The sequence below is a fragment of the Phycodurus eques genome, chromosome 7 (genome assembly GCF_024500275.1).
Source record: "Phycodurus eques isolate BA_2022a chromosome 7, UOR_Pequ_1.1, whole genome shotgun sequence".
Lineage (NCBI taxonomy): Eukaryota > Metazoa > Chordata > Actinopteri > Syngnathiformes > Syngnathidae > Phycodurus > Phycodurus eques.
The window spans coordinates 4705352-4728066 of NC_084531.1; the positions used below are offsets into that span (position 1 = coordinate 4705352).

The 22715-nt window shown below is 39.4% G+C and overlaps 1 protein-coding gene across 3 annotated transcripts in view; it reads left to right on the plus strand.

Moving 5' to 3' along the window:
- LOC133404688 (unconventional myosin-Ic-like) overlaps positions 1 to 21189 on the plus strand; it is an 86088-nt gene extending 64899 nt beyond the window's left edge. For all 3 annotated transcript variants that reach the window (XM_061680780.1, XM_061680782.1, XM_061680781.1), the window contains 25 exons: positions 422 to 532; positions 1105 to 1176; positions 1286 to 1405; positions 2312 to 2385; positions 2729 to 2834; positions 6302 to 6380; positions 7276 to 7369; positions 7525 to 7619; positions 8624 to 8670; positions 8767 to 8847; positions 9212 to 9317; positions 10162 to 10279; positions 11084 to 11197; positions 11280 to 11356; positions 11727 to 11795; positions 11870 to 11954; positions 12287 to 12446; positions 12736 to 12819; positions 12912 to 13005; positions 13085 to 13140; positions 13205 to 13340; positions 13410 to 13480; positions 13556 to 13653; positions 18211 to 18310; positions 18661 to 21189. In XM_061680780.1, the coding sequence (XP_061536764.1) occupies positions 422 to 532; positions 1105 to 1176; positions 1286 to 1405; positions 2312 to 2385; positions 2729 to 2834; positions 6302 to 6380; positions 7276 to 7369; positions 7525 to 7619; positions 8624 to 8670; positions 8767 to 8847; positions 9212 to 9317; positions 10162 to 10279; positions 11084 to 11197; positions 11280 to 11356; positions 11727 to 11795; positions 11870 to 11954; positions 12287 to 12446; positions 12736 to 12819; positions 12912 to 13005; positions 13085 to 13140; positions 13205 to 13340; positions 13410 to 13480; positions 13556 to 13653; positions 18211 to 18310; positions 18661 to 18687 (2274 nt within the window). In that variant the 3' untranslated portion in view covers positions 18688 to 21189. The remainder of the gene's footprint in view (positions 1 to 421; positions 533 to 1104; positions 1177 to 1285; positions 1406 to 2311; positions 2386 to 2728; positions 2835 to 6301; positions 6381 to 7275; positions 7370 to 7524; positions 7620 to 8623; positions 8671 to 8766; positions 8848 to 9211; positions 9318 to 10161; positions 10280 to 11083; positions 11198 to 11279; positions 11357 to 11726; positions 11796 to 11869; positions 11955 to 12286; positions 12447 to 12735; positions 12820 to 12911; positions 13006 to 13084; positions 13141 to 13204; positions 13341 to 13409; positions 13481 to 13555; positions 13654 to 18210; positions 18311 to 18660) is intronic.
- The last annotated feature ends 1526 nt before the right edge of the window (positions 21190 to 22715 follow it).

Genomic DNA, 22715 nt, shown 5'->3' on the forward strand with positions numbered 1-22715 from the left:
CTGGGCTTGCATCCAGTCTCGACACTCATTTAAATAACAAAAACATTTCAGAGGAGGGCGAGAAGTAAGATAAAGTATTCCTTCTGCCCCGGGCACATAAATCTGTCTTTTTCAGTCTTGGAAGGATTGTACTCCCTTTTTGGGAGGTGTAAAAAATCAAATCCACATGATTTTGATTATTACATACTGTATATAGTATCTTGAACTTGTACGGCACACATGCTTTTTAAAGGAAATAGCGTCTGCCAAGTTGCTCATAATGATACACTTTCTCTTATCACTCATAGTTTATTCCCTTCCCTTTTATATCCCGCTTCCTCCATATTTTTCCTTTCCGATATTCTATGATTGCCTCCCGCTTACTCTGTTTACTGTACAACCTCCACATTCCCCTCACACTTTGTTTTTTTTTTTCGTATAGGAGTTATTGAACATAATCGCCAGCGTACTTCACTTGGGGAACGTTCAGTATGGCGGTGAGGAGGGCATTGCCTGCATCACTTCTGACACACAGATCAAGTATTTGTCAAGGGTAAGATGTTGCATCAAGCAAGTCCATCAGCACTTGGGGAAAGACACCTGGGTTCATTTGAACTAATCTCACCAAGAAAGTATGATGTGAATCAGGATTAAAAAATATTCCATAATCAGTTGGACTCAGTCAGGTGTTACTTATTTCAATAATGAAGGTTATCTTACCTTATCTAATTTTATTTACTTCCCTTTTATACAGACACAGACTTACAGGGCCCATCCGATTTGTATGTTGCATTTTTAAAGTGCTGTATATAAATATCTGTCCCTAGTTTTCAAAGGTTTTTGGGGGACCAATGTGCCAAATACATAATCACAAATTGCCAGCATATTATCCAGCAGGAGTCATGGAGGGGTTACTCCACATGTAAAAGATATCTGATCCAAATTGATTTCTTTCCATAACCCTTCCAGCACTCGCTCAAACTTAACAGTGAGTCTCCATTCAGTCTCTCACTTTCCCAAATAACATATTTAACAAATCCCATAGTTACGATGTCACGTCTGTCTTTCTATTTATTTTTCACTTGTGTAGCTGTTGTGCCTGCTAATGCTGTTATGTCTCTCCAGTTGTTAGGAGTAAATGCGGCTGTGCTGACGGAGGCACTCACACACAAAAAGATAATCGCCAAGGGAGAGGAGGTAGGATTAGATGCACACTCGTAGTAGCACAGGTGTGATAGGCTTTTATATTTTAAACATGTACACTGTGAGCGGGTCTAATGTCCTTATGTCTTTGTTTTTTCGACAGCTGATCAGCCCTCTGAACTTAGAACAGGCATCCTCAGCTCGGGATGCTTTGTCAAAGGCAGTGTATGGACGCACTTTCACCTGGCTTGTCAACAAGATCAACACTTCACTGGCATACACGGTGGATACGCACGCACACAGACACACACACGCATGAATTGGACTTTTAAAACTATTCTAGCTTGACTGCGCAGTGCATGTTGTGCCAGTTTTTAGTATGACACCAGAACGCCACCTTGTGGACATTATTCTCAAGGTCAACACAAAACCTGTGCTGTACTTCATTGCAATGTGTAGCAGAAACATACACTACATGCCAATATACTCTGTTTAGACTTATATGAGAACCATACAGTATACTGTAAATGCAGTGAATATGAAATGTCTACACACCCCTATTGGAATGCCAGGATTTTGTCATATAAATTGTTTTTTCCAAAGATAAATAATTTCAAAACATCAACAGCATCATGCGTTGAGGCTGTTCAGTTGGAACTGGGGCCTTATTCAAGATGCTGTGAATTATGAATAGTTCAAAATACAGTGTTAGCACAAAACCTTTGGCTTCTGCTGAAAATGTCAGGAAAAATCCAAAATCTGTTTGGGATTAATCAGAGACACATTAAATGGTGCCAGATGTATGCTGACTCTCATTTAGTAGGAGTTTGAATGTAATTGGTAAATTCTGAAAACTCCCACATACCCAGTTATATATGAGAAGGTGTGCACACTTGTGCAACCACAAGTCTCTGCTCCCTTCTAAAACATCCTAACATAATAAAAGATTGACAACAGAATAGCTTCCATGATATCAGCCATCTGCGAGTAAATCTGTGTCGGTTCACTGTATTTATAAAAAAAAAAAAAAAACAATACTGGACTCATTTTGTAATCCAAAAGCTACAGGAACAATAAGATGAAAGATGGTCAAGCGCTTAAGAATCGTGGCAAAGCATCCTTTATTTACCCAATATTTTATTTTCAGTTCAATTAGGTGTTTTTTAAAAAGGGCTATTGTGCTTTACAGGAGGACTCTTACAAGCACTACTCTGTCATTGGGCTGCTGGACATCTATGGCTTTGAAGTCTTCCAACACAACAGGTGAATAACTAATCAATACATTGAACCTGTTTAATGCTCTCCTAAAGGCTTTAACGTGGGCTCAACTAAGTGCACTTACTAATGATAAGGTACACAAGTCCCTTCAGTATTCGCATAGCTTTTCTGAGGAAGCTGTTCAGCAGTTTGAAAGCGGAGGTCCTCATGCTGCGGTAACATTAGTGTGATTTACCAATGCTAGTTCTTAGGTGAATCTGAATTTAAATTACCTTTATCTCCACAATATCGTGTACATACCAAATGTACTTAAATTTGTATGCTTTAACTTATTAATAATAAAGCACGTGACATTTCTGCCTTTGAGTTTATGTGACTTATGTTACAGCTTTGAGCAGTTCTGCATCAACTACTGTAATGAGAAGTTACAACAGCTTTTCATTGAGCTCACACTCAAGTCGGAGCAGGAGGAGTACGAAGCCGAGGGCATCACGGTCAGTTTTGTTCTTCAATTTACTTAAAATAGGAGGAACCACTAGGAAACATGTCACCATCTTGTTTTTTGTTTTTGTTTTTCTTACAACTATGAAGACTTTTTTTTATGGGTAGATGAAAACAAAAGGACAACATTAAACAATGTTTGTGTTAATTTATATTGATTTTCTATATGTTTATTTGTTTTACTTTTTCTGAACAAATAAGGTCTGTGGGTTTAGTCTAAGCAAAAAGACAAATTCACCCTCATAAGGACTATAATCTTTTGAAATCAGAACTATGGTCTTCAGTGTTTACCCTAAATATGCTACTGTTGCGGTCAGTCAATAATCCTATACACGCTGGCCATCTAGCTGGCTTTTTCACGGTACCGATGCCGGATGGATGGTTGAAGTTGACCGATAAATTTGGCTTCTTCCAAGGTAGTATAAGCGTCATAACAGTGGTATAACACCACCTTGTGTGTAAGAAGAATGTTAAGTTTTACACCTGAATCTCACGGCCCACATCCATTTCTGTTGAAAGCAATTGTCGCTGTCATGGTGATGTTGCCACCCATCTAATATTCTGAATATACAAAGTCGCAAGGGCAGGCTCGACCGCTATGCCCCTGGCCTTGAAATGTGTTTAGAATAAGAATATCAGGATTCGATGCCCGGCACGGTGAACGACGGGTTAGAGCGTCTACCTCACAGTTCTGAGGACCCGGGTTCAATCCCCAGCCCCGCCTGTGTGGAGTTTGCATGTTCTCCCTGTGCCTGCGTGGGTTTTCTCCGGGCACTCCGGTTTCCTCCCACATCCCAAAAACATGCATGCTAGGTTAATTGACACCTCTAACTTGCCCGTAGGTGTGAATGTGAGTGCGAATGGTTGTTTGTTTGTATGTGCCCTGCTGATTGGCTGGCAACCAGTTCAGGCCTCCTGCCCGATGATAGCTGGGATAGGCTCCAGCACGCCCGCGACCCTAGTGAGGAGAAGCGGCTCAGTAAATGGATGGATGGATTCAATGCATTGTGTGTTGCATGAGCTGTGAGCTTATGAACCGCTCTGGCTAACGAGTCCGCTTGTCGCAAGGTATAGTTTTGTGTAATGGACAAAAATAGAGCAGCTGGTGAATAGTTTCGATTCTGAAATTTCTCCCAAAATAAGGTCTCTAATTTCATGTCCCAGCAGACCATTGGTAATATAACCAGGGAGTCCTCTCCTTTGACGTCATTTCATAAATTGTTTATATAAATGCATGTAGAAACCAATACAAACTGAAAATACACCATAATGTGACCCTCCAGCATAAAACTGATGGGAAGTCGCATGGCAGTACGCTCAAGCCCATACTATGTTCGGGGGGGGGTCTTCAGATTCAAACACGAGAGAAATAAATAAGTTGGAATCGATCTGAATTTGCTACCTTAATGCCTTGAAAAAATGCTTTCATTGAGAAGGTACAGCTACTGTATAATCCCATGAAAATTAATAAACAATGAAAGAAATCAACTTCTGCTGCTGCAGAACAAATATGATTAGGTAGCTGTGTGCCTACGGTGACGCTAAGCTAGGGAGGTCAAAGTTGTCAGCAGATTCCATGTAGGTGGACGGCAAGAAAACCAAAAGAACAAGGACGCCAGCACATTGTACTGTAGGGGTGTCCAAACTACAGCCCACGGGCCATTTGCGTTCCGTCATCCATTTTTGGGTGGCCCGCAGATGCACCAAAAATAACATTGAACACGGTCTCCTTTTTTGTTGAATCCAAGTTTAAAATGTTCGTAACTTTCTTCATCTTTATTCTATTTTCAAAAGGCTAGTATCGTTGTAAGGCTTGTTAAAAACAGAAACAGACAACTTATAATAATGTTGAACTTAAAGTAGTTTTAGAAATCTAAGGGCCCAAGTTTACAAAATAATGGTCAAAAGCCAAACAGTATTTGCAGATGGCAGTCAGGTGATGTGTGGTTTAATTTGGCGCTCAAACGTGCATAGGGGAAAAAAACAAAAATCGAGAACAAACAAACACTTGTTAACAATTGTTAAAATACACAGGAAGGAATAAATATACTGTTTGGTTAAGATACATTTGTAGTTGATAATTCATTCATTCATTCATCTTCCGTTCCGCTTATCCTCACTAGGGTATTCATGAAATTAGTCATTGGAAGCGATGGAAAATATGAGCCATCATGGCGGGTCAGAGAAACAGCACAAGGGACCTGGACAGCGGAGGATCCAACAAATGTCAGTGTGAATTGACCAATTTACATCACATTTGTTAGAAGCAAAGAAAAAATACATAATAAAGATTATCATATGGATTTTAAAAATGATCTTACTCGCCCAAGCTTTTGGTGGTGGGGGGGGGGGGGGGGTTGTCAACTATATATTCATGAGGTGTTGTCCCAGAATTGTAACACGTGTACTTGCTCGATAGAAACATTTCAATGTGTTGATTAAAACTAGGACGTCATCAGTAGTGCTGTATAATGGTAAGGTGAATAAGCCGTGGTTTTAGCATGTTTATTAAATTAAAAAGTTGAAGAATTTCAAAGTGTCCCTTTCATCCTTTATGTTTTTCTGTATGTGGCCCTCTGAGGAAGAAAAAAAAGTTTTGACACCCCTGATATATTCTGTTTTTTAAATGATTGTTAAGTATAGTATATTTAGAATATATCACCTGTTGGATGATTCGTAACTGTTAGTAGCAATTTATTATGGCCTCTAAGAGTGAAAAAACGGGCCAAAAAGGTGGCCAATGCATTGAATGAGATGAGTGCACTGAACTTGTGTGGTGCTGCTACACATGATAGCAGCATACATTAGATGCAGGGGGACTATTTTCTTGCAAACGCAGATGATGATGATGCCTCAGGATAGTAATTTATAACCTTAGTGGGATTTTCAAATGTATTTTTTGGTTGAGGCTGAATCACCATTTTCAGCCTATTTAATCTGTTGAGATATAAAACTTCTTCAGATGTTAAAGGGTTAAAATCTCTAATGATGTCCTTACCAGCTATTGTAATTTACTTTCCATTGGTCTTTCAACATTTCCTGAAAGTTTGGAGTCAATATCATTTTCCCAAGGTACTGGTTGCTATGGATCTTTGAAAGATATATGTCCCAAAATTTTAATCACGTTTTTCTCAAAACTAGGAATTTCAACTTAACAAAAAAATTGCTGTAACTTGTAAACCGCGTATTATATCATTTTGATAGGAATTAAATGTAGAATTACAAAAAAATATATATATATCTCAATTTGCATTTTTTGACCGATGAGGACCTTTTAGCCGCAGCCAGTCACATTTATTCTCCAGATCCCATATGAGGACATTGTTGTTATTCACCTGACAAATTATTGTTTGGCACATGCAAGTTTCTATCCATTCAGTTTATCAGACAGGGCCACCTAAAGTTGGATAAATTACATTTTCTTTTACAATGATCTCTCAAAAATGCTTTTTCTTTCTAGTGGGAACCAGTGCAGTACTTCAACAACAAGATCATCTGTGACCTGGTGGAAGAAAAGTTTAAAGGCATCATATCCATTCCTGGTGATGATTCTTGTTCATTATCTCTACCAAGGAGGCTCTGTTTTATTAACCAGATTAAAAGTTGATGTTAACATCCTGAACTACCTTGGTTTTGGGCGGGTGGGGGTGGTTCTGTCTCATGCACAAGCCACTGCTCAACCTGCCCCCCTATCCTGTAGAGTCAGTGCCAATTATGTATTTCGCTACCATTATGACCAGGGGTGGAGCTTAGAGGTTGCGAAGAGGTAAGGGTACAACTAGCCCAGAGTGTGAAGAAAAAGGGGAGCACCCATTCCAAGATTTCACTCATTGAGACAGCATTTTATCACAAAGCCGCTGAATTATACTTGGCTATTTATTGGAGGGGATCCATGCATGTGGCACAGGCAAACACAAATACCCCTGTTCCCACATTGGCAACTTTTTCAAACATATGAGTATGTGCTGCTTTTCAGAATCTGACATTAGCTAACATCAATCTTCATACTGCATTTGTGTTTACATTTTGGCTTTGACATGGTAGTACTTACTTCAACATGGCGAATAGTCACCCAGCGTAGCGGACATTTCAAAGGCAGTGCAAATTGATGTGAGGGCGGTATTATATATATTTCCCCTACTTATGTGAAATGGGGAAAAATTTAGAATGGCTTGCTCTCAGACAAAGTTTTGAAAACCGGCAGCTCACAGAAGATTGACTTCCCCCCCCATCTGATGAAGGCACGCTAGAGACCTATTTTTATACAAGCATTTCAAAGTAAATTTCCAGTGATGTCCCCTTTAAGAGTTAAATCCTCATAACTTAATAATAATCTTATTAAACTCATAGAAAGAACTGTACTTATAACCCTTTCACTGATATGGGGTCTGATGATGAAGTAATCGCTTGATACTTTTCTTGTGTTCCTGCTACAGGATGAAGAGTGTCTGAGACCCGGAGATGCCAGTGACATCACCTTCCTAGAGAAGCTGGAGAACACCGTGGGAGGTCATCCACACTTTGTCACGTCAGTTTAATTCCTGCATTCCTAACATGATATCCCTAATGTTTCCATACTTGGTCTCATTGTACTTCATGATTTGCGTCTTGCATATTGCAGCAGATCATTTAATGCATGTTCAAGTTGAATTTGTGTTGATGTACATTTGCGGTGTCCTGCAGTCATAAGCTTGCTGATGGAAAGACACGGAAGATAATGGGTCGTGATGAATTCCGACTGCTGCATTATGCTGGAGAGGTCAACTACAATGTCAATGGTACATACACAAAAAGTTAGGGGTAGTCTGCTTTCTAAAATGCACTCTAACCTTTACAGATGAACCTTATTTGACTCTGATGTCTAACAGTTAAATTTTTCAGTACCTTTTGCAGTTTTCTGCTCTCTAAAAAGGAGCTGAATGGCAAAATTCACAACAGGTGTTTGATCCATAAATTGACCAAGATAGCATGACCTGAATGTGGTTACATATTATATTACAGTGATTGTATTCAAGCCTCAACTTGTGAAGCATTGATTGATCGGAAATACTCAGACATGAGTATAACTTGCCATGCACATCTACTTAATTGTACTGTTTGGAAAAACTAAGCTTAAGTAATTGATGACAAAAATGAAACAAACTTTTAAAAAAATTTTGTTTCAGGTGGAAAACATGTTTTGATTAAAACTATTAATTGAAGTATTAAGTATTGAAAAATATGGGCCTCACAGTGATCTAGTAGTGAGCATGTCTGCCTCACAGTTATCTGGTTTGGGGTTTGAATCTAGGCTTTGGCCTTCCTGTGTGGAGTTTGCATGTTCTCCTCGTACTTGCGATGGTTTTCTCCATGTACTACGGCTTCTGCCCACATTCAAAAACATGCATTTTAGGTTAATTGAAGACCCGAAATTGTTCATCAGGTTGAATGTGAGTGAATGATTCTTGTGACCTGTGATTGGCTGGTGACCAGTCCAGGTTATGCCCCACCTCTTACTCAAATTCAGCATGGGACAGTGTGCCATTATTGTAGAGGAGGCCACGCTCAAGCAACGCATTGACTATGATGCCCTGTTCACACAAGACCCTAATTATGACAAGTTGTATCTAAGGTGGAAGGGTGCGTAGCTGGAATTGACAAATATTAATTTATTAAGAAGGTAAACATGAGCTGAATTTATTTAACAGAAAAGAAACTATAATAATATATGTAAAATAGGTAAAATAGTAGTGAAGCTTAGTGTATGTATCCAAATTCAATTTCAAATTAATCCCCTCCTCAGGTTTCCTGGACAAGAACAATGACCTGCTCTTTCGGAACTTGAAAGAGGTGAGACTGATGGAAAGAACAGCAACTTCAATATTTTAATTAGCTGGTTTGTGTCTCCTTTAGTAGTTCAAAGTCCTTTTACATTTCTGTTTGAAGGTTATGTGCATGTCAGAGAACAAGATCCTGAACCAGTGTTTCGACAGGGACGAGCTGAGTGACAAGAAACGTCCAGACACGGTAATATGCCTCCCTCTCAGGCATCCCAACATACTTTCCCACAGCAAACAGGCAGAAATGTGTTCCCCCTCAGTGTTGAGTGGGCAGTCTGATAGGGATGCTCTGTTGGCGCCCCCTCACTGAGGAATGGCCTTCATGTACGCACACACTGGCTCGAGCAGCGCACTGTCACTGGCTGCGAGGGAAGAGCCCCTCTCCTCCATGCGATCATTCTCTCCGTCACCACTTGCCTTCTGTCATCCTTTCCGACATCAGCATCACTCCCCTCAGTGTAGACCCATCCAGCTTCTCTTTACAGTTTTTCACACCCGATTGGACTTGCTGTTCTCATCTGTTGTCTGTCCTGCTTTGTCTGCCTTTCCAGGCAGCAACCCAGTTCAAGGCCAGTCTGGCAAAACTCATGGAGATCCTCATGTCCAAGGAGCCATCATATGTTCGCTGCATCAAGCCCAATGACTCCAAGCAAGCAAGTATGAAGTCATATCTTGTTTTTTTTTTAATGTAAAATGTCGTGGGTCAACAAGTGAATTATTGGATTAAAATTGTCTTGATAACTCAAGGTATGTGATCGTAGACATCTCACTTTATCGTTTCTCTCTGGCTATGTTCCTGTGATTTCTTAAGTAGTTTATATCTATCCATTTACAGATGCAAGGTAAAGGTACTGTATTTATATACAATGTACAGGAGCATTTGTACTCTGCAATTAACACATCCACAAGGAGCGTGTTTATATTTTATGATTGGATGAGAAATTTAGCTTTCTGCATTGTAACATTACCAGTTCAAAGTCTGGACTTTTTTTTTGTCATGCTATTCAATGTGTTTCCAGACTTTGGACTGGTATTGTATATGGAGAATAGCAGGACTGGACATCATGAGGTGTGACTTTAGCATTTTGTGTTGGAGTTTTACTCTCATACAATGACATTTGATCAGGTGAAAAGCTTCAAACGTATTATGTCAGCTTCATGTAACTACTCTTGTAAACACAGCTAAAGCAGCTTAGCAACTTCCAGAAAGTAATATTTTGTTCATTGACGTCATGTTAATCCTGTGCTTCTGCTGATTCCAACCAAAACACTTTGTTTATTGACACATAATGGGCCACGTTGTAAATTCTCCTTGTAGTTGTCTGTATACTGCATTGGCCTTTGTTTGCCTCTACAGTTGTCCTTTTGTTGGATCACACTGTTTCTCTTTGTCACTCCTACTGCTGATTTTTGCTTGTTCATTCTTTGCAACAGGCTTTACATTTTTCTCAGACTGTTGTGACCTGAATCTAACCATTCTATCACCTCCTCTTGTCACTAGGTCGCTTTGACGATGTTCTGATCCGTCACCAGGTCAAGTACCTGGGACTGATGGAGAATCTGAGGGTGAGGCGAGCTGGCTTTGCTTATAGACGGCGCTACGAGGTTTTCCTGCAGAGGTGATCAGAGGATTTTTTTTTCGCTTATCGTTAAGATAACAATCCGCCAATTTCCCCCTCTGCCGACCGCACGTGTTGGAGCCACTAGCCTGATTTGAGTCAAACGTTGCATGTGCTATTTTGAACAAAGAGCTGGAAATTGGCTTTAAACTATGTAAACTTGAGAAGAATCACTGGAAACTTCTCCGCAAGTTTATCCTTTCAAATGACACGTATTCAGAGCTATGTTCTTTGAATGTTATGTTTTAAATAGTAAAGTTTTTCTTATAATATTAAACTCATTTTCTTTTTTTTTCTCCCTGCTATGAACATGAAACATAACACAATTGTATTTGTTTATAACAGAAAAACATTGATTTTAATGTCATACATTAGAAAATGATTTGGCGTATATGTACGGTATTTGCATCTATAAGGTTCTGGGAAAGTTCAAAAGATCTTAAAACTGCTTGGGTGTTTAAATTTGACTCATGGATCGTTGAATGAACCTTACTTTTTTGACATGCATCACACTCACTCTATTACTCCATGGGTATTAGGTTATTATGGTTAATAAGAAGGCGCAGTTTGTTTTAAGCCTGCTCAATGCATGACAGGGATTCACAGGTGTCTATTGTACAGCAAATATATGATGCCACAAGCTTTATGTAATTGCAATCAGCCCTCTTTTGCTCGAGACATTTTTGAATTAGAAATCATTCAGTTTACAATTTGATACCTTTTCTGTTGTGGTAGGTACACATTTGATGGTGTGATAGTCATTGATGTTATAGCTATACAAATCTGTTATTTTATTCTATTTAGGTACAAGTCCCTGTGCCCAGAGACTTGGCCAAACTGGGAGGGAAAACTGTCTGATGGAGTTGCTACGTTGGTCAAGCACCTGGGGTACAAGCCTGAAGACTACAAGCTGGGCAGGTCATTAACATGCACTGACACACACGCTCAGATGAGGAAACTAATGGCATGGTCAGAAATGTGTGGAAACTCCACTTTGCAGGTCAAAACTTTTCATCCGTTTCCCGAAGACCTTATTTGCCACTGAAGAGGCCCTAGAGACCAGGAAGCACAGTCTTGGTGAGAACCCTTTGACATTGCTGATGATACACTTTCACAATATCCACAATATACTGTGTAAATTATATATGCCCACAACTATATTCTTCTTATCTGTGGTTCTGTTTTATGAAAGTAATATATGAGAAAATTAAAGTTGCAAGTGATCTTTTCTTTTTTTTTTTAGAAAAATGTTTTACTTGTAGCACCAACGGCATGCTTGTATTCTGTGATGTCTTACCCCTTGGTGAAATTTCATGTAAAAGCATTTATGCTTTTTTTTGTTTTAGGATGGAAACCTCTTGGAATAATCTGGTTAATGTGGCTTGTTAAACAAGTATTGCATCTTGAATTTAATCTGTTTATTTTTTTGCTTGCTGTCCTCCCACAGCCACCATGTTGCAGGCAGGATGGAGGGGCTATAGCCAGAGGTCAAGGTACCAAAAACTTAGAACTTCAGGTGAGGAATTCTTCTCCTGATGTGTTTTGTATGTGATATATTGAATCACTATAGAAATGTCTCTTGTGTGTCAGCTATTGCTGTTCAGGCATGGTGGAAGGGGATCTTGGGTAGGAGGAGGGCCAAACACAGACGGCAGGCTGCTGACACCATCCGCAGGTAGACACAGAAAAGATAGTTGATGATTTCACATTCTGTCTAGGCATATTCAGCAAGTGAAGTTAAATATTTGTCCATATTTTAGTCCAAATATGAGTATCATTGCCCCAACTTGGAAACTGTTGCTTGTTTGATTTTTTTTTTTTTTTATTTTATTTTATTTTTTTTATTTTTTTTTTTTTTTTAAGTTGCAATCTAAAATTTGACTTTCAAGCAGCAGCGAGGAAAATTGATTTGATATGAATAAATTAAGTTATGATCTTGGTCATGGAACGACTGAAACTCGTAAGTCAAGATACCACAATATTGAGATTTCTTTTAATCACGCCTAGGTTCATCAAAGGCTTCATTTACCGCCACAAGGAGCGCTGTCCAGAAAATGAGTATTTCCTTGATTACGTGCGCTACTCCTTTCTCATGAAGCTGCGCAGGAACCTGCCAAAGAACGTTCTGGACAAAAGCTGGCCCATGCCACCAGCAGCTCTTACAGAGGTAGGAATTACACATGCACAGAGCTTTGAAGCATGGTGAAACACTAGATTTGAGTGACATCACTGCCTAAAAGATGTGCTCTGTTGAACGACAAATTAAAAATTCTAATTTTTGCAGACAATGAAAGAAGCTGTCCCAGCAAGAGCCAATAGAAACAGTTTGGAAAAGGGAAGGCAGTTGGACAAGCATTCATTATGGGCCATATTAGAAAAGAAATTATGTAGTAGGGAGGAAGAGCAGGCAAACAAGCTTGTTACCATGTATACACACTTACTGTCTGTCTTTTTAGGCTTCAGAACATTTGCGGAAGCTCTCCATGCAGAACATGGTGTGGATCTACTGCAAGAAGATCAGCCCAGAGTGGAAACACCAGGTGATGCTTGTTGAGTCAGCTTCACATTGTGTGTCGTAGTGTGACTTACATTATCTGACCTTCAGCTTTATTGTTCAATCCTGTTTGGCCAGATGGAGCAGAAGATGATTGCAAGTGAGATATTTAAGGAAAAGAAAGACAACTACCCACAAAGTGTACCCAAGCTGTTTGTCAGCACTAGACTGGGTTGGTGCCCTCAAATACAAATTCAGCATATTCACATAATACACACAGTATCATTTGCTGACTCTTCAACTCTGTTCAGATGGCGAGAACATAAATCCCAAAGTTTTGCAGACTCTGGGAAATGAGAAGTTGAAGGTTAGTGGAGTCAGTGGGACTAGCTGGTGGATACAACTCCTTACTAATCCACTCTTTTTTCCAGTATGCAGTGCCAGTCACCAAGTACGACAGGAAGGGCTACAAGGCCCGTCCACGCCAGCTGCTGCTGACGGCAAACTGTGCCATTATTGTAGAGGATGCCAAGCTCAAGCAACGCATTGACTATGATGCTCTGAAAGGTCAGAAGTCAACTGATAAATGACTTGTTTTTATCAACAGGCCTTTGTTCATTCAAAATTCCTGCACAGGTATCTCTGTCAGCTCTCTCAGCGACGGTGTGTTTGTTCTGCACGTGCCCAGTGATGATAACAAACAGAAGGTAGTGTGGAAAAGAACTGGGCAGAGCATGTTTTGCATGACACAATACCTTCATCTTTGGATTTAAATTCCACAGGGAGATGTGGTTCTACAAAGTGAACACGTGATTGAGACCTTGACCAAGATTGCCATATGTGCTGACAAAGTAAACACCATCAACATCAACCAGGGCAGGTAAGAATTTAGAGAACCATTTGTGAGAGTACACATTACATCATTATCAGTGTATGTTCTTACAGAATAAGTAACAAAAGGTACTGTTTACATGACATTTTCAACTCAAAAAGGGATAAAAAATACTTTTGTTTTGGCTGTTTATTTTGTTGCCTAAGAATGCACCAATTGATTAGAAACTGGTCTCAAAGTTTTGAAAACACTCTCCCCTCTAAACCAGGGTAGATTTTTTTTCTAAGGACCATCTCATAATACTACCACCAATTAAACATACTGTAACTACCATGTGTACCCCTAAATGGGTTTGGGTTTAGCATCACTTGATGATGTTGTGTAAAACGTAAATAAAAGCAGAATACAATGATTTGAAAATCCTTGTCAACCTATATTCAATTGAATACATGACAAAGATATTTAATGTTCAAACTGATGAACATTACTGTTATTGCAAATATTCTCTCATTTTGAGTATGATGCCTGCAAAACGTTCCAAAAAGGCTGGGACAGGTGCCACAAAAGACTAGGAAGTTTAAAAAATACCTGTTTGCTGCACCATTCCACAGGTGAAAAGGTTAATTGGAAACAGTTTCATGTCAAGATTGGGAATAAAATGAGCATCCCATAAAGGCTCAGATGTTCACAAGCAAGGATGGGTCCGGTTCGCCACTTTGTGAACAACTGTGTGAAAATAGTCCAACAGTTTGAGAACGTTTCTCAATGTACAATTGAAAGGAATTTAGGAATTTCATCATCTCCGTAATGTCATCAAAAGATTTAGAGAGTAAGTAGAAATCTCTGCACATAAGTGGCAAGGCCAAAACACCAACATTTAATCCCAATGACGTTCGATCCCTCAGGCAGCACTGCATTAAAAAACGGCATCATTGTATAAAGGACATTCCCACGTGGGATAGGGTTGGGCATCGGGAATCGAGAACCGATTGGAACCGGGACTAACGTTCCAACCTTGAAAAATGTTGGTTCCCAGTTTCAATGCCTAGTATGACGACCCCGAAGAAGAAGTGGCGAAAACCAACAAAGAAGACGTGCTTGTGCCAAACGGCGGCGGCGGCGAACAAAAGTGTGTCTTAATTTTACTAAAATTAATGACCAGTCGCCTCAGTCCAACACTTGGAATAAGATTATATTGTGCAAAGGAGGCTTTCACGATGTGTAGCGTCTGACGCGCTCCGAGCCTCAGCCTATACCGCATGGAGCTTCAGTGAAGTCAACGCTCAGTCAATTGGGTGAGTGAAACAATAAAATACATCTATGCCAACATTGAGACAGCTAACAAGGTAAACGGTTGTTTGCACTTTTGCGCTGATGGTTTTTAGCGTTTATTTTGGTCTTCAAACCAACGTAAGAGCCGATGACAGGAAAAAAAAAACAGTGAGCTAAAACTTCGCCATAGCAACTGTACATCACAATGAATTGGGACAAAATTCACGTAAACATTGTCTTACAGTATCACAAACACTAACCTTGTGCCTCATCGGTGGCTAAGGAAAGGAATCAGCGTTTTATAGCATTTGAGGCTTTTAAAGCGCTTTGGGCACTGTGATAGTGTAGATAAAGCGCTACAGTGGGTACGGAAAGTATTCAGACCCTCTTTAATTTTTCACTCTTTGTTGTATTGCAGCCATTTGCTAAAATCAATTAAGTATTTTTTCCCCCTCATTAATGTACACACAGTACAACATATTGACAGGAAAACAATTGAATTGTTGAAATTTTTGCAGATTTATTGAAATACAAAAAGTGAAATATCACACAGCCATAAGTATTCGGACCCTTTGGTGTGACACTCATATATTTAACTTGGGTGCTGCCCATTTCTTCTGATCATCCTTGAGATAGTTCTACACCTTCATTCATATGTGTGGCGAAAACCAGGCACTGCTCATCACCTTTTTAAGCTGCAGGGACAGGACGACTGGTTGCAATCGAAGGAAAGATGAATGCGGCCAAGTACAGTGATATCCTGGACAAAAACCTTCTCCAGAGTGCTCAGGACCTCAGACTGGGCAGAAGGTTCAACTTCCAACAAGACAATGACCCTAAGCACACAGCTAAAATAACAAAGGAGTGGCTTCAGAACATACCCGTGACTGTTCTTGAATGGCCCAAACAGAGCCCTGTCTTAAACCCAATTAAGCATCTGGAGAGACCTGAAAATGGCTGTCCACCAACATTCACCATCCAACCTGACAGAACTGGAGAGGAGAATCTGCAAGGAGGAAGTTCCCCAAATCCAGGTGTTAAAAACTTATTGCATCATTCCCAAAAAGACTCATGGCTGTATTAGCTCAAAAGGGTGCTTTTACTAAATACTGAGCAAACGGTCTGAATACTTACGGCCGTGTGATATTTCAGTTTGCTGTGTGTACATTAATGAGAAAAAAATCTATTTTAGCAAATGGCTGCAGTATAACAAAGAGTGAAAAATTTAAGGGTGTCTGAATACTTTCCATACCCACTGTAAGTGCAGTCCATTTACCATTTGGTTCCATCCATTTAAAAAAAATAAATAAATAAATACAAATAAAAATCACCGGTGCTGTGTGAAGTTATTTTTGGTGCCACAATGCTGAGTTCCGGTGCGTACCCTTCATAATAAAAGGCTACAAGCTTAAAACAGGAAGTCAAGTTCAAACTTGCACATATAAACCATTTGACGTGATAAAACAGTCCCAAATAACAATTTTAACAATGCTATATTTAACTTTTAGCTGTAACAATTAATAAATATTCAGGTAACACACATTGCCTTTTAGTTCATAGGTTTGGTGTTTGATACTTGTTATAAAGAACCTCGAGTCAAATGTTCATTTTAGTCTGTGCTGCAGGCTGCTAAAAAAAATGGATGTTCATAATTTGGACACCCTTTATTTAAAAAATGCCAACTTTTTTGACCCAGCCCCCTAAAAGAACCTGAATCGAGAATCGTTTTGAAGCGGAATCGAAATAAGGAATTGGAATCAGGACTGGAATCGCTCAAATTCAAACGATGCCCAACCCTAACGTGGGGTGAGGAACACTTCAGAAAACCATTGTCAGTTCACACAATTCATCACTACATCTACAAATGCACGTTAAAACTCTACTATGCAAAGGGAAAGCCATATATCAACAACACCCAGGAACTCTGCCGGGTTCCCTGGGCCCAAGCTCATCTGAGATGGACTGGCGCAAAGCGTAAAACTGTGGTGCGGTCTGAGGAGTCCACATTTCAAATTTATTTTTGGAAATCACGGACATTGTGTCCTCCGGGCCAAAGAGGAAAAGCACCATCCGGATTGTTATCGGCACAAGGTTTAAAAGCCAGCGTCTGAGTTGCGATGGGTGTGTGTTTGGTCCTGTGGCATGGGTAACTGATGGCACCATTAATGCTGAAATGTACAGTACTTACAAGGTTTTGGAGGAACATATGCTGCCATCCAAGCAGCGTGCTTTTCAGGGACTTCCCTGCTTTCAGCAAGGCAATGCCAAGCCACGTTCTGCACGTGTTACAACAGCTTAGCTTCTTAGTAAAAGCGAATGAAATGAGACTGGCCAAACAGCAGTTAAGACCTGTCTCCCTTTGAAAATGCGTGGCACATTATGAAATGCAAAATACGACAATGGAGAAAGCAAATGAAGTTGTACATCAAGCAAGAATGGTGAAAAATTATACCGAAAAGATTCAACACTCAGTTCCCAAACGCTTATTGGGTGTTGTCAAAAGGAAAGGTGATGATGTAACACAATGGTAAACATGACCCTGTCCCAGCTTTTTTGGAAAATGTTGCAGGCATCATATTCAAAATGAGTGAATAGTTGCAAAAAAACTAAACAAAAATCGTAGTCTGTATTATTTACATTCTATACAATGTCCTAACTTCATTGGAATTGGGGTTTGTAGTTGTATACAAGCTTTGCATGGTAGAATTTTAACTTGCATTTGTAGATGTAGCGAAGAACTGTTACACATGTGGACAAAATATTTGCCCCCCCCCGTAAAAGAAAAAAAAAGTGGTTACAGAAATAGCTGGAATCTGACAAAAGTAATAACAAATTAAAATTCAATAAAAATTAACCAATAAAAATCAGACATGGCTTTTGAATTGTGGTTCAACAGAATTATTTTAAAAAACAAACTCATGAAACACCTTGACAAAAATGATGGTATCATTAACTTAATATTTTGTTGCGCAACCTTTTGCGGCGATCACTGCAATCAAACGATTTTTGTAACTTTCATTGAGACTTCTACACCTCTCAACAGGTATTTTGGCCCACTCTTCATGAGCAAACTGCTCCAATTGTCTCAGGTTTGAATTGTGCTTTCTCCAGACGGCATTGTTCAGCTCCTTCCACAGATGTTCAATAGGATTTAGATCAGGGCTCATACAGGGCCACTTCAGAATAGTCCAATGTTTTGCTCTTAGCCATTCTTGGCACGCATATTATAGGGTTTTCAGTGCGAATGGCGATTGCTTTGACAATGTTGTTGTCATTGTTAAAAATGTCCTGTTTTTACTAGTTCAACTAATCATCCCTCTGCTTCTCCTCTAGTATAAAATTTACAGTGGGCCAAGGAAAAGAAGGGTTCATTGACTTCACACCTGGATCAGAGCTGTTGGTGGCTAAGGCTAAGAATGGGCACCTATCTGTGGTGAGTGATCAAATTCTCTATTTTTTAAGAATATCATCAAACTATCATTTTATTTAGTTCTGAGTGGCATCCTGAAAACCCAGTTTGTGCTGATCACACCATAATCGATTTAATTATGAGACTGGCAAAGATGGAACTCTGTCGTAAACAGAGGACCTCTCGCATCTTCTTTTTTTTGCTTCTTTCAGCTCAATGTGGTCTAATTCTAATTGTTGATTGAGTTTCTGTCACAACCTGGCATCAAACATCAGCTGAAAGTCACTCAGTCAACATTAGAATGAAAAAGTTGGTGTTTTCACGTTTGGTATGTCCACTTGATGTGACCTTTGTCTCCTCTACATTTCTTCCAGACGGCTCCTAGGCTGAACTCCAGATGATTTCTGATCCAGATCCTCTGATATCTCACGCACACACAAACACACACACACACACACACTCTCATGCACACACAGACTGATCTACTCATCCATCTTCCAATCACTTGACCTCAAACCCAGCTCTGCTTTTGCCAATCACGTACCAACTTGTCACCATGTCGTGCCGGTGTTCGCTTCCAATTTTAAGATAACCGATCCAGAAATACTAATTGATATATTTGTGTTTATATATTATATTTTGGGGATTAATACTGTTGGAATATTGTAATTTTATCAGTGAGGACAAGGAATAACAGATATTTGTGTTTTTCTAGGAACATTTGTGCTTATTTGTGATTTATTTGGGAACATGACCAAGCAAACAATGAGAGAAGAAAGTGGTCATTGTGGAGAAATCAGGATGCTATCTTTTATATTCGTTGCTTATTTTTTTCTTTCTTTTGTTTCTCGTCAGTGCTTTCTGTAATACTTTTGAGAGTCTGATCGCATGTGGTCAAAGGACAAGGTTAAGAGATGGTGAACAACTCCAATAACAGACGTGTTAAGCTTTTGAGAGATGGACATACTACTGACTTCGTATTCATTCAGCTTGCTCGTACTCCGACACAAAGGGAGCTGATGATGAGGGGCAAACTGCATTAACTGTGCGCACATGAACAACTTGAACTCTCAGTGTAGTGAGGTGAGGCGAGTGCAGCGGGAGAGTGAGGGGATGGTCACAGTTAGTTGCCTCACACTTGTGCCTTTCCTTTTGTCTAACGTATTTGGAATGAAAATGTTTCAGCGTTGCTCACCACGGTGGATGACGCCTCCTCCTCCATCCTTCCACAAGCATTCTCTACTTTACTTCTTGTGCCTCCTCTCTACTTGGTACAACCTGACTGGTCTTTGTAGCTTGCATCAGGCATGCAGCTAATCCTTTCTCAAAGTCAGCCTGTATTTTACACCGCTGTGCCTCTCAAAGAGACAACCTCACAATGGTTTAATATTAGCGTTATCGATGGCTAATTCAATCTGAAATAGACAAAAAGGGCTAACGATTTTAAGCCACTTAAATTGATCTTATTTAACATTGCTTTTTTGTGTTGTTTTGTTCATGTTTAATTGGATTGGAAAGGATCATTACTACTGTTGTAGCTGTCAGATGACTATTGCATAGTGAATTGTAGTCTGCAAGCCTTAAAGAGGTGCAAAAGCCCCCAAATTTGTTTGAAAGAATACAGTATGTTGTATGTGCCCCCACTAGTCTAAACACAGAAACCATCATGTTGATGACATAATGGTTTGAAACCATCGTCATCAACCCTTGGTTATGCTAGTTATCACAACATACACAGTCCACTAAGCCGTTTTGCAGCTTTGATCACATGACCTTCCGTATATAGCTAGCGTAATGCGCGAGGGTAGTTGTGAGGTTAATTTTAGTCAATAGGGAGATTTTACCCAACACGGCGGTGGATGAAATGGATGGATGAAAATTGTATCTGTTTTAATTCTATCCCATGAAGGCAATATTAATTAACGAGTATGCGGGGGTCCACTGTAACAGTGATAATGTTCACTATTTTCAGTGTTTTTAACATTGGACACAATATTTCATGTCCGTAATTATTCACACTCTTCCTCAATTCAGGCAAATCCAGTGATCCAATATTAGAATGCTCTGGGTTTTGCTAAAAGTTACCAAGATCCTTTAGAACGGCAACAAACATTACACTTCAAAAATTGTCATGGATATGAATATTAAAACAATGACAAATATTTGTCATTACCTCTAATACAACAAATCTTTACACACATATACAGTCAGAAAATATAATATATGTAACAGCAGCTCCTATAATAGAGCAGATATAAAAAATATATACGTGAAATCCAAACTCTGCAAAATCCAGTTGCCTTTGAGAAGGTTCGAAACTCAATGCTCAGTTTGAGAGGGTTGCCAAAATTGTTCCAAGGGTCGTTGTTTTTGCAGACTTGACTCCAAGGCGGGTGCAATATGCCAAGACTGCTGCTTCACTTAAAAGCCAAAGTACCATTTGATTTATAATTATTATCTGTTGTATAATTTCTTTTTGATCTGATTTTATTTGATTTCAGGAGGGAGACTTGTACAGTTTGTGTTCTGTGATACATGGGATGTGGAAGCCAAGTTTCATGATGTAAAACATTTTGGGAGACAAAGCGTTTAAAATAGTTCAATGTGCCTTGTTGCATAGCAATATTAAGAGACTTAAGGGTCATACCTCCTTGTCTGTTAACTCTGCCAGAGCAAACTTTGTTGTTTCACTGCTTTGCAAAAACAAAACAAAACAAACAAAATAATAAATCCTGTCTTGTGTAACAGTTTTATTGATACCAAATCCTAAAATGTTTTTTTTTTTTTTTTTTAAGATGAACTTGTTGTCAGCTCCACTTACTGTATGATCCAAACTAATGATTATGCCAGCAAGAAATATACGATACTAAAGATGTTGAATAAATTTGACATGTACAGTAAAATGCTGCTTTCTTTATTAACACGTCCTGTCTATGTGCATGCGTGTGTAACTTTTGGGCCGCAAGTGTATGAGTGGTGAGACTCTCGTCTCAAATGTCCATAGGTGTGAATGTTTGTCTGTCTTTGTTAGCCGTTGTATTTTTGGACAGATGGAAGGTTCATTTTTACACGGTATGTTTTCCATGGTTGGTAAGTGAGCTTTCAAATTCCTCTGTTCCCTCGGTTGTCCACGGCCATCCACTAACATTCCCTGTAAATCATTACAGAACTTTTCCAAGTCTCGATGAAATAGATACCCCAGCGAATACCACAAGAATTTTAGATCTCACTCTCCATTTCTAACAGAGTCTTGTGATTTTATTATAGCAATTATTTCCATGTGAAATGACAGACTCCTCATCAAAATGCTCCTTTACATACTACTACCGTGACTGTAATTATACTATTAGTTTTGAGAATAGGAAATTTGACCATCCTAATGTAATTGCAGCAGCAAGGTGAATGATTAGTTTTAACCATCTGCTTCCCAGGTTTGAATCTTGGCCCTCGTGTATTTGTGTGGTGTTTTCTCCAGTTACTTTGGCTTCTCCCCACGTTCCAGAAACATGCATATTAGGTTAACTGAAAACTCATAATTATTTGTTTGTGTGAATGACGGTAGTATTTTGCCTGCCATTAACCAGTGACCGATCCCGAGTGTATCCCGCCTCGCCCCCAAATTCAGCTCTGATAGGCTTCAGCTCACCTGTAACCCAAGCAAAGATGGATGTTATCCCAAGTATTTCATATACGTTATTTGCTCATGCTAACAAGACAAAATGTACATATTAAACGTGTGCAATAGCAAAATGTTTTTCTATCACTAAAAATAATAAGCTACAGTCACACTAGAAATAGGCCTGCTCTTAATATATGTTGAAGAGAGGGAGACAAACATACGAAACAAATGAAAAACGCTCAGTAAACTGCAGTTTGAAGGGGGAACTCTGTTCCTTTATTTACAAGTACTGTGCCTCCAATAATGAATGAAAACGACCGCTAGGTGTCGCACCACAAGAGTTTCTCAAGCGAGAGTGTTGTTCAGAAGTGAGGCTGGCAAAGCCCGCGTCCACATTTACATCCTTCTTAGAAGTTCAACATCAGTGTGACATTTCGAGTCAAACGTGAGTCCATTTATAAGGCACGTGTACATGCCTGTGCTCGTGTATCAAATGCTGCGATAAACAAAAGTTTGTTAACCTCCAGGAAATTTAGAAAGTCGGAATGATGTCCGATAAACGAAAAACTGCTTTAAATTGCTTTGAATGCCCTTAAGAGGAACTTTATTCTATTGTTATTACACCATCACCCCACTTGCTTTGATGTTTTAATCGCCTCATCATCACAGCTTTGGGCGGGGGGACATTTGTGCTGGCAGCATAACTTCCAAATTACAAATACAATTATTGTCATTTAGAGCAAGATAATTAAAAAATGCTTATCATACCCAAAACGGTATAATAATCATGTTATAATCAACTACAGTTTG